Source organism: Gymnodraco acuticeps, unplaced genomic scaffold (assembly GCF_902827175.1).
Source record: "Gymnodraco acuticeps unplaced genomic scaffold, fGymAcu1.1, whole genome shotgun sequence".
In the NCBI taxonomy this organism is placed as follows: Eukaryota; Metazoa; Chordata; class Actinopteri; order Perciformes; family Bathydraconidae; genus Gymnodraco; species Gymnodraco acuticeps.
The window spans coordinates 22266-33887 of record NW_022989755.1 but is presented as its reverse complement, the minus strand read 5'-3'; the positions used below and the strand labels follow the sequence as shown (position 1 = coordinate 33887).

Genomic DNA, 11622 nt, shown 5'->3' with positions numbered 1-11622 from the left:
CTCCCTCCCTCCCTCTCTCCTTTCCCTCCACTCCCTCAACTTGCTTTCACTCCTTCTCTCCCTCTCTCCTCTCTCTCTATCCCCCCCACCACAGATGAAAACAGGTCCTCATAGAGGATGCCATCATCTCATTGGCTGGGATATTACAGGAGTGGATGGTAGCCGGAGAAAGAGAGAGAGAGAAAGCTCAAGAAGATGCAACTACTGTGGCACAGCATCCTGACGGCACTGAGCTGAGGGGTGTCAGAGGTGTAGGAGCACGTGTTCTGTCATTTTTGTCTTGCAGATTTGTTCTCCCCTCCTTAAAGAAAGAAGCTGTGGACTTAAAGGATAACTTCCACCATGTTCCTGCAGGAATGAGCCCTTGGTTCTTGAAAGGTGCAGACAAGCAACAGCTGTGATCTGAAGCTCTCTGGATGTCAGCGTCACCTGGACTTGATCTCTCTTTGCTGACTGAGCAGCTGCTGGTGATTGCTACTGTTCTGTATTGTTGGAGTGAGCTATTTTAGTCCTCCTATACTGCACTGTTGTCTTTGGGAGAGGCATCGCTTGGAGGAAGGTGTGTGTGTGGGGGGGGGGGTCGCTTTTACTGTAAATGTGTGTCCCTGCAACCAGCGCCGAACTGTCACCCTCAAAGTGTCCTGCACCTGCTGAGAGCCCCTGGAAGCCCCCTGCCGTGCCTCTGGGATGGTGTGACCGCCAGCCAGATTTTGGCCGTCCCACGTCTGGGTCAAGATGCCAGTGATGAAGGGCCTCCTGGCCCCTCAGAACACCTTTCTGGACACCATCGCCACCCGCTTCGATGGCACCCGTGAGTACAAAGTGCAAAGTGCTTTGAGTTCAGAATCAGGATCATCAGAATTAGGTGCAAATTATGGAAATTGCAAATGAGAAACATATTAAGAAGAAACAAGTGCAGGGAAGAGTACACAGTAACATGTGTTATTTAAACATAACAGTAAAGTGTATATAACATGATAACAAACATGTACAATGTGTTTATTGCAAGGTATTCACTATATCCTTAAAGAAGAAAAGTAAATTGTTGTTTTGGCACTTTCAAAATTGGAGCTTTCTGGTTGCAAAGTGGTTTAAGTTGCTTCCCATGTAACTTCCTCTTCCCTGGTTGGAGTGTGGTGTGCAACCCTACCCTGTCATATTTCAGCTTACTGTATTTGGTTTGACCACATTAACTATATTTGGAATTAAAAAATCTGAAAGAAACAAAATGTCAGCAGGAGAGCCACAGGCAGATGAGACTGAATCTTGAGAGTGAATATGAGTGTGTGTTCTCGGATTGGTCCATGGGCCCTGTATCTAAACACCAACACATCAGCACTGCCTGACCAAAGGCCCGTCTGCAGGCAGTGGCAGTGCGATGTGGAGAAAAGTTTGTTGCGACTTTTACAGTCAGACACAGCAGCCGAAAATTGACCTTCAGAAATCATGTTGTCCTTTCACATTTGTTTCACACAGTGAGCTCCAGACTAGCCGCTGCAGCCATTAGGCAGCCAGTCAAGTCGAGCCTGACTCGTGTGTCTTGTTTTGTACCTTGTGCCACCTCAGGGGAGGTTGTGGCTCGTTGTAAACAAATACCGTGGGGATTTCTGTGTTTTGTTGTCGATTGAGCCTGAAAGAACGGCTGGTTGCAGACTCAGGGAAATAAACACAGTGAAATGGGGGACATTACTGTGTAATTGATGTGGGTGTGCAATTACAGCTTTGACTCGTGAGGCATTCTAATGAGGCGTTAGAGGATTTCTCAGGAGCTTAAAACATGTCTGTAGTTTGAAAAACAGATGAAGAGGTTTGTGTGTTTAGAAGATGTACATCAGATGTAGAGATGACGACAAAGTTCAGCCGTAGGATAACGGGTCGCGATCCCATGGTGCATCTGTCCTGCTGAGGGGTTCTTGAGCTAAACATGGACTCCCTGCCGAATCCTCAGGGCTGCTCTCTGGGTGGACGTCTCCCCTGACCTCCCAGTGGAAGGGGAGGAAAACCCTTCGCTTTGGGGCTGGATGTCTATTCTAATGGGCTACATCACCAAACAACAGAAGCTTTTCAGCTCTAAATAGGGCTTCAACTCATTTCCTTTTTGATGAATCTGCCACTTTTCTTTATAAATTAATAGATGAATTACTTTAAAATATGAGTAAATTGTAAAAAAATGTCATCTCTGTTTCTCAAAGTTAAAAATGTTTCATCCAAAAATCCTTGGTTATTCAAAAGAAAATTCAAGATATTCTTGAACATGATATAAGATAAAAGCAGCACTCTCCCCTGCGTGCTTGTGCATAAATAACCAGTTAATGGCCGAGATGAAAGTGTGTTTGTAGCAGCAGGATACAACTCCTTGCAACTACATGCCAGTGTGTGCCACTTCCAAGCCATTCACAAAGCCCACCATAAGGCTGTGGCTCCGTAAGTAGGGGCAGTGTGCCAACGGCTCAAAATAGCTTCTTCCTGTTGCCGGGGCGACACGGTCCCGCCACTTGACATGGATGATGCTTGAACACTTTGGTCTTTGAAAAAAGAGTGTCCGCTAAAGAGAACACACTTGAATTGGTTTCTAATCAAGGACTTTTAGAATCCAGCTGCTCTCTTGTTTAAGGAAGGCGCTTCTTAAACAAAGGGCATTGTGGGTCGTGCAGCTGCGATCACTTTTCTGGGTCACCTCAGACCGCCTTTAACCTGATTTAGAATAAGGTGGTTTTCCTCCTTGACTTTGAACAAACTCTGGCTCTATATACAGACATACACTTTTATTAGAGGCAGTATCTGTGTTTTGCTTCCTTTCCCTTTGCGATCCCATCAGAATGACTTCAGAGCCAATCATGGTCCACGTTTACACAAATGACTTTTTTTTAAAAAACTCATCATACACAAATATATTCCAAGAATCATTTTTTTGTCGTAAAAGATGACTGTAGGAACTTAATACTTTGTCTAATGTCTTAGTTTTAAACTGAAACGCCTCCAGATGCATATTTAAAGTGTTTCCAGTCCGACACACTGCAAAACCACAAAAGTAAATATCAAGAATTAAGTTAACCATATTCAAACTTAATAATACATATAGTGACATATTCATCCTGTTTGTTGGTTGAGAAATAAACCATCTCTGAGCACAATTACAACATTAAGATGTATCTGCATACACAAACAAACCATTTTCAGCTTCAAAATAAGTCAAACTTGATGCTTCTGCACACATTTTCAGCAATTGTATGCAACATTTGCAATTAATAGCATACATTATTCCCGTTAACAGATGTTACTGTCCATCATTCATTTTGACAAACACATGAGAAAAAGATCTGCAGTGTTAAATATTCAAAATAGGCTTGAAGTAGAGTTAAATACAATATGTATCACATCTTTGGCATTTCACTTAAAAACAATGAAAAGAGGGGTTTCAATAATTAAAACATAATGCCGATATCACTTTGAACCAATGTTTTTACATTAAATAGTTCAAATAAATAAAGCAGCTTTGAAATATGTAACATGATGCCTGTCTCATATATTTAGTCACATAGTCAAACGTTTTTTTTATCATCAGCTAAACAAAAAGAAACTGCTGACTTAGCAGACATTCACTTTATGTAATGTGTCATTCTTACATCGCCCTTGCCTAGACTGCCCTCTCTAATAAATATATGATGTATTTCAAACAATTGTGTATGTAAACATCATCATCCCATTATAATGTATTTAGCTATCCATATATTTACTCACATTGTGTCTCCATGCAAAACGAGACCACCCTTTGCCTTTATGAAAACTACTCTGTATGACAAATGATAGAGCATTTTACTTTGAATAGCCCTCCTAGCCATTATCTATCATTCAGCTTATATTTCAGATGTTAATGCCATCAGAGGTTTGCAGTTTCTTAACCTTAAATGTATTCTAATGGAACAGATTGAGAAAAACAACTGGTGTGTAGCACAGACCTCCCCACACTACAGGGCAAATGTCAGAACAGGTTAAGTCAGTAACCTTTGTCTCGTGGCAAAGTCAGCGTTCCTGTTCCCCAAAGATCTGCAGCTTTGCATTATAATGCTGATTCTATATGATGTCTCCATATGTTTGCGATTGATCCCTGAAGGGGAATTAACCGAGGTCAAGGGTCAGGGTCACTTCACAGAGCGGCACCTCTGCCTTCTGCAGGCTGATGTTTGTTGTCACGCAGGCGAAAAGAACTCGACCTTTGAGTTTCCTTCTTTCGTATGTGTGTGACAGCACACACGTCAGTCTTTTGCACTCATTCCCACCGCTCTCAGCTCCTTTACATGACCTCCCCGGCGGCGGTTTCCCGTTGACAGCAGCGCTCGCCATGTGGGGCGACCTAACCACAGGGCAGCTGCAGGCAGAGATAAGAACAGGGTTTATTTCCCCCCTGAACACTTTTCAGATATAAGGCGATGGGTGGATGAACTTAAGAGGAGATGTGTTAGAGTCAGAGTGAACCTTATGTGGCTCAATGTTACCCCTCTAATGAGTTGGTGGCGGCTGGAAATACCAGAAAACTGCTACATATGTAGTGGAAAGCTGAAGCTTCTTGTATTTAGTTTGCCATGTGACGAGTTAATCCCAATGTTTTGTTACATTTTCTAAGTTTCTACTACATTATCAGAGATGAAGAGCCTCCTAAATATGGTTGAGAAGGGGCCTGCTACCCAAATAATTAGATGAAGTACACATCTATATTTATGGTTCCCCACCAATCCAAATACAAGTAGGTTGTGTCCTCTAACATTTGTTCTTAGCTGTACATGTGTTGTGCATTAAACTAAAAGCGAGTTATAACTTAACTAAGCTCAACTAACGTCCGTTATCTATGTTGTTTTACGCTAACTTTATGTTACATTGTGTAAATGAAAGTGAAGTTTATTAAAACTGCAAGCCTTTCATAAAGTTGCTGGTGGAAGCTCCTCCACAATTCAACTGATAACAGCCGTTTAACGGGCTGATAAAATAACTGAAAGAAAGTAAAGCACTGTCAAGGATGATTTAAACCATAAAACAATGATATACTCTACTGACATAATAATTAATAATAATAATTCCTTACATTTATTATAGCGCTTTTTCAATGACTCAAAGCGCTTTACATATACACACATTATGGTGCAATGGTCAGATACTGTGGACAATACCCACAGGAGCAAGTTCAGGTGAAGTGTCTTGCCCAAGGACACAACGGCTTTACAGACGCAGCAGCGGCGGGTTTCACCCCTTGATCTGATGATCATTGCACAGCGCACTGCGCCACACCGTCCATCTTCACGCCTCGAGGTCATCGAGGCGCTTTTACAGGTACACATTGGTATTATACATGTACTGTGGACAATACCCACAGGAGCAAATCCGGGTGAAGTGTCTTGCCCAAGGACACAACGGCCTGACGCAGTGGCGGCAGGAGCGGGTTTCGAACTGGAGTTCCCCAGCACTCCCCCTTGATCTGATGATCGGATGCACAGACCACTGCGCCACCCGTCCCTTGACATGACTTGATAACAATTAAAAAGTAATATTTCTCCAAAACATTTAACAACAATATACGATAACAAAATGGGTGTTTACTTGCATACAACAGGAAAAGTATTTAGCTGGCATTGTCAAAGTCTGTAAATGGAGTTCATTCAGTTATCACTTATGGGTGGTTTGGTTACGGCCTCCTCCCAAATATATGTATTTGAGTAAGATCTAAATCTGCTCCTGATGTGCAGGTCTGCTCCTTACGTGGGACCTCCGCCTCCATCGGTGTGCGAATGTAGGTGTGAGTTGGTGTGAGTCTTTGTAATGCATGTTGCACCGTTCCCAGAATAAAGGCGCCACATGCCTGCAGTCCTTATAGCTTTTGTAGGATTCAACAGCACAGATACATTGGTTTGGAACAAGCTTTTAATAAAACTTTGCACTGAAGCTGTTGAAAAATACTCTTATTAATATCTAATTTCCAAATGAACCTCATTGATGATTTGATCAGACCTCTCTACCCAACCAGTGACCTTCTCATCTGCAAGGCCACCTTTCTTTGCACTCTCACCCATCCTCTCTAATAAGTCATTACATGCTGCTGGTTGCTAATGATCTGGCAAGGCAGTGGCCGGGCTTCATTTGTCTTTAATACACTGAGGAAATGGTGCAACATGAACATGATGCAGGCGGCTTGCAGTCAGCAGTAGCATGTAGCGTCATCATGTCAGATTACAGTTGCAGCGAGTCAGCACAGATGTGTAATTAAGGGAGCTGGCACAGCGGAGCGGCCACTCAAAGCAATAACCCTGAGAGGATTACAGCCTAAGAATTGAGGCATTGTCAACATCTCTCACACACACACACACACACACACACACACACACACACACACACACACACACACACAAATACGCCCACAGAAACGGTTTATTAAGTGGCGTTCAGTGCTTACTAAGTTACCACAGGAGAAATAAGTATGTGTTTGTAAAAGCCAAAGTGAAAGCCTGGAACGAGCTTTTTCTTTTCGAGGACCTCATCCAATTTTAAGGATATAAACTGACTCACTCACACGCATCAATTTCTTGAAGGAACTACACTTTCTGCGAATAATTTTTCCTTCTGAGGGTTAGATTTTGTTACTACCGTCATATTTGTACAGCAAATATGTAGCTGGAGCTGACAGCCTGTTAGCTTTGAAACAGCTAGCCGGGCTGTGTTTAAAGGTTACACAATCTGTCTTCGAGCAGTTCCAAATTCTCCTCACCTTTTGATATGATGCTATGTTTAATGCATCCAAAATCCAAAGCTTAAAAACAACAATATGCTGTTACAAGGCACGATTTTTCACATTTGTTTCTTGGAATCGGTGACTTCATGCACCCCCTAAAACTAGAATTGGTCTGGTAATCAAATGAGTTATGATGTGTCTTTGAGTGAGCTTTTAGTGGTGACATGCGAGCTGTTTCCAGTCTGCATGCTGACTGTAGTCTGTGGCTTCACATTGCCATGCAAACATGAATGTTATTTCTCTTCTTATCTAACATTTGGCAAGACAGCAAATACATGTTGAGCTATTTCTTTCATTGTATTCAACACAAACTACAAATCAATCCACCTTGATTTAAATGATTGTGAAGAAAGCCTGAGTTCGCTAAATTGAATGGAGCAGATCAACAACATTTATAACTTCAATGACTAATCTTATCCGCAGTGTGAAGCAGCACAGTTTCAATTCCTCGAAGCGCAGCATAAAAGTTGTTTTCCCGCTGGCGCTCGTTGGTTTTTAATACATCCTTACAAAGTGATTTATGACTGTACCCTGGCCCTTGACCTATTTTACAGACCGATTTAGGGATCCTAAGTAAAGATGAACCTATTCTTAGGTAAACATTACATAAACCTCTAACACCTGCTGGCTCTCAGATGGGGTGTTAGAAAGAGGACATATTGTATTAGGCTCTGCTAAAACATGGTGTTTAGCCACTGTTATAGGATCATTTGTTGAGGCGTTGATACATAGCTGAGCCATTCGTCTTAGGAGTTTTGAATTTGCATGCACAAACAACTATAAGAGTAAAAAAAACAACAGCTATTAATCGCTTTACATGAACCCCAGGATCCGCAGCGCACAGGGAACAGAAACATATCAGTTTCTCCATGTTGAAGTCTGTGGAACAGCAACTGTAGCAAGGCACAGAATAGACGTAAAGACCCCTCTGCCAGTTGATGGATCCAACTAATGCCTGTCTCTTCCTATAATTCCACACTGACAGTTTAGTTGCTGCTCACTGCACAACCAAGAAAGGTTGTCACTGCTCAGAAAATACATCCCCTATAGACTGCTTTCGGCTCAGCCTGGCCAATTAAAGTGCTAGATTGCGGAAGGCGCTGTAGCAGCTGCTTAACACCGCTCCTTCTTAGGCTCGCTCTCTGTGGAATCGGGAAGATTTCGACTACAAGTGCGCTGCCTTTCTGCTTTGCATACAGAAAATAGCGAGGTTGATGTTTTCAGTTAAGCAGTACAAAGATGTCAGAGACTGTGGAGCAAAGTGTAATGCCTCTGTGCTGACTTTTGCAAAGAATCAGCAAAATATTATGCACTCATTATTTCCTTAAATACATCCATAACCCTGATCCGTAGATTTGTACGTGTTAGGGGAGGGGGTTAATCCACTTGGTATATCCAGTTCAATCCAAGAGCTCTCTGTACCCCAGGAGGGATACGTGCTAATGTGTTTCATATACAGTATAGTCACGTTTCCTATTAGGATTACAAATGTGTCACACAAGGGACTCTGTAGATACAGTCTGAACAGCTCTTGAGAAGAAAAGTTGAACACCTAAACTAAAAAGGGTGAATATTTGTCTTAATTATCCACAATCTGTCACCAAAAGCAATGGCATACTGTAAGTGCAAACTTTACCAAACTAAGAAAAACTAACAATGATTTATTTGCTGTTGGCTTACTAGTGTTCAGCTGCTATTGTGTCTGCGCCATTAATCGCTATAATCCGTTGAAAATAATTTCCTTATTTATTTTAATAACGTTTTTGGCACCAGTTTGCTAAGCTGTATTCCCTTTGGAAGTGTATATCACTTTCTTCCACTTGTAGCTCGAGCATCTCTTCTAATTTTTTGATATACTTTATTAATCCCCGTGGGGAAATTGTTTCTCTGCATTTGACCCATCCTAGTGTTAGGAGCAGTGGGCTGCCATTTTGAACGGCGCCCGGGGAGCAGTGTAGGGAACGGTGCCTTGCTCAGGGACACCTCGGTAGCACTTGGTCTTGCCGGGACTTGAACTGGTGACCTTTCCAGTTGCCAAGCCAAGTCCCTATCGACTTCGCCACCACCGCCCAAACAACAACAAGGAGGCAACACTGCAGCAAGAAGCTGCTTCAGCTCGTTAAGGTCACATGCACCCAGCAAGCGAGGGAAAGTGTGAAGTCAAACTATACCTGTCACCAGGATTCACATATTTATAGATAGGCGCAAACAAACGCACCGCAGCCGGGAGTCACTGTGGCAGAGCAGGAACACAGCCGTACTGCTGCCGGAGAACTGTCCATGGTGCTGAAGCTCAGTGAGGAACAGTGAAGAAGCAGAGCGTAGAGTCCTTGGTGCTGAATGAACAGCACAGGTGGAGTGCAATATTCACATCATGTGATCCACATAATGGGAAACCCTGCACATCAGATGTCATATTCCACCATTTTAATTTGACATTTAGATATGTGGATCTGCTGGGTATCCGTCAGGTCATTGAGACACATTGCAATACTCCACCTAATATCCTCACCTTGAGATGCACAGGCGAAGAAACATACAACAAGAACAAGGGTGCAATATTCCAGTGCTTTATTGGGTTTATAATTAGATTCAATCCATCACAGGACCCGGATAAAGATTTCATATGAAGCCATTTTAATAACTCAAGTGAAGTCAATTAGCTTGAAATATATGTTTTTGTGTAATTATTTCAAAGCCATTCATAGACAACAATAATGAATTCTGAAGGGAATTGAACGTAATCGCATGATAAGCAGTTTCCGTTGTAACAGATGTGTACATCAAGACAAGATACTCCCTCTAGGGGGGAACTTTGGGATTTTAGTCTCTGCTGATGCAGATTTCAATTTTTTATCAAATAACTTCACGTTCCTCTATTATACAACCATTTGTTCCGGTTCCTATATGTGTTCCCATCAGCAAATCAAGTACGCCTAACACTGACCTTTGTGCACCTTTTAAACTCCAGCCAGCTGTTTTTGATTTCTGCTGCCCAGCACAGCACTCCCTTCAACCCTCGACATCAGTAAACCTGAAATCACACGATGACAGCTCTGGGGAATGAATTTAGCCCGACACTGAGTCCACACCAAAGTCTGATTCATGTTTACTTTGAACTGCTAAACTAGTATTGAACTAAACCTGGACCACTTTGACAAAAGTTCAAAGACCTTAAAAGACTTTGATTATAGTTCAACAAACTTCAGACGGAAGCAAGTTGCTCATCTGGTAAAGATTAGAGAAAGAAAAAGTGTCTCACCTTGGCCTCGACCTTCTTCTAACACCTTTTCATTTCCTTCTAACAGACAGTAATTTCCTGTTGGGTAACGCCCAGGGTCACCGCGGCTACCCCATCGTTTACTGCTCGGACGGCTTCTGTGAACTGACGGGCTTCACCAGAACTGAGGTGATGCAGAAGAACTGCAGCTGCCGCTTCCTGTACGGCATGGACACCTGCGAGCACGTGGCCCAGCAGATGGAGAAGGCTCTGGAGGGCCGAGAGGAGTACCAGGCCGAGGTCCACTTCTACAAGAAAAATGGTGGGTGCACGGCAAAGAAGATAGGGAGGAGAGAGCCCTAAATGTGTTGGCATAATCTTCATTTTCTTCAAAGATTGTTTGGCAATTAACATTCCTGTCATCTTGTGTTCAGTTGATTTGAACTGGATTCTGTCTGATTCTGCTGTAGCAGTTCATTGTGTGATTTCGTTTGTATTCATCTCTATGGAGAGCACATTTATTTTTAGATTTAACATTTTGGTTTTATTATGATTCCCCACAGGGATCCTGACTTTGAAATAAAGCATGTCAGCACTGGGATACCTTTTGCAGTTGGTGCTCATTAGTATTCACATAAAACCATAAGGTCAAGTGAAAATCCGCTTTTCTTATCCCTTCACATGAGGGCAAGAGGTCTGAAGGACTGAACTTGTGTGCCGGAACAAAACTCTTAAAGTCAGTCTTGATCTAATGTGTTTGTACAAGAACTGTCCTAGATTCAAACATATCATATAAGATACTAAAAGGTGAGATAATGATACAAAATAAAGTAAATACAAATCTAAACATGATTAACAGTTGAAACTTTGCTGTCAACAAGTACACATCAAAAAATACAGTCACGTGTAGGATTGAGCATGGGACACATTCATGAAAATAACATATGTTATATATTTCATTCACCATAGCACACACTTCCAATGCATCCTTAATATCACCATTTTGGGCAAATCGTGACGATTTAGGACATTTACAAGTGCCTAAACTTGTTTTTAAATCTTCTACACATTTGTCAATAGAGAGGCACACTTCCAGCAGATCTCAATCCAGTACCTCGCCCCAGTCATCGTTTTGTAGTGTAGAAAATACAAGGTACTGTACATACTGTATGTGTTTGTTTACCACTGTAGTTTAAATCCATTTCTTCTTAATCCTTCTGACAACCTGTATCAGACTCAAAATACGATGGCATGCATTTCAAAAGAACAAACAACACAGTTTAATCCTCTCTTATCGGCACACAGGATTCTCTTTCCAGACCTGCTGCCTCGAAGGGTGAGAACCGCTAATTATGCTGATGGATTACCAAATCTGCTCCGTAGTTGAAAATAGCCTTTTCTTTTCATTTTCTTCTTCTTCTTCTTTCACAGTACAGTAATGCAGTTACAGTAAGGCAGTGACAGTATAACTAATGAGGGGAAAGACACAATCATTTATTATATGCCCAAATAAAAAACATAATGCAGTTAAGACACAACACCATTTCCATTCTCATGCATTTCATTTTCTTCAGTACCGTATTACAAATCCTTATCTGTGAAATAACCAGTAACTAAAGCTGTC

At 42.0% G+C, this 11622-nt stretch overlaps 1 protein-coding gene across 1 annotated transcript in view; it reads left to right on the top strand.

Annotated features, from left to right (window-relative positions):
- Positions 1–212: 212 nt before the first annotated feature.
- Positions 213–11622, top strand: part of LOC117543047 (potassium voltage-gated channel subfamily H member 4-like) — a gene marked incomplete at its 3' end in the record, with an annotated part of 33384 nt that continues 21974 nt past the window's right edge. Inside the window, 2 exon segments of the mRNA XM_034211078.1 lie at positions 213–811; positions 10087–10320. Of these exon segments, the coding sequence (XP_034066969.1) occupies positions 736–811; positions 10087–10320 (310 nt within the window).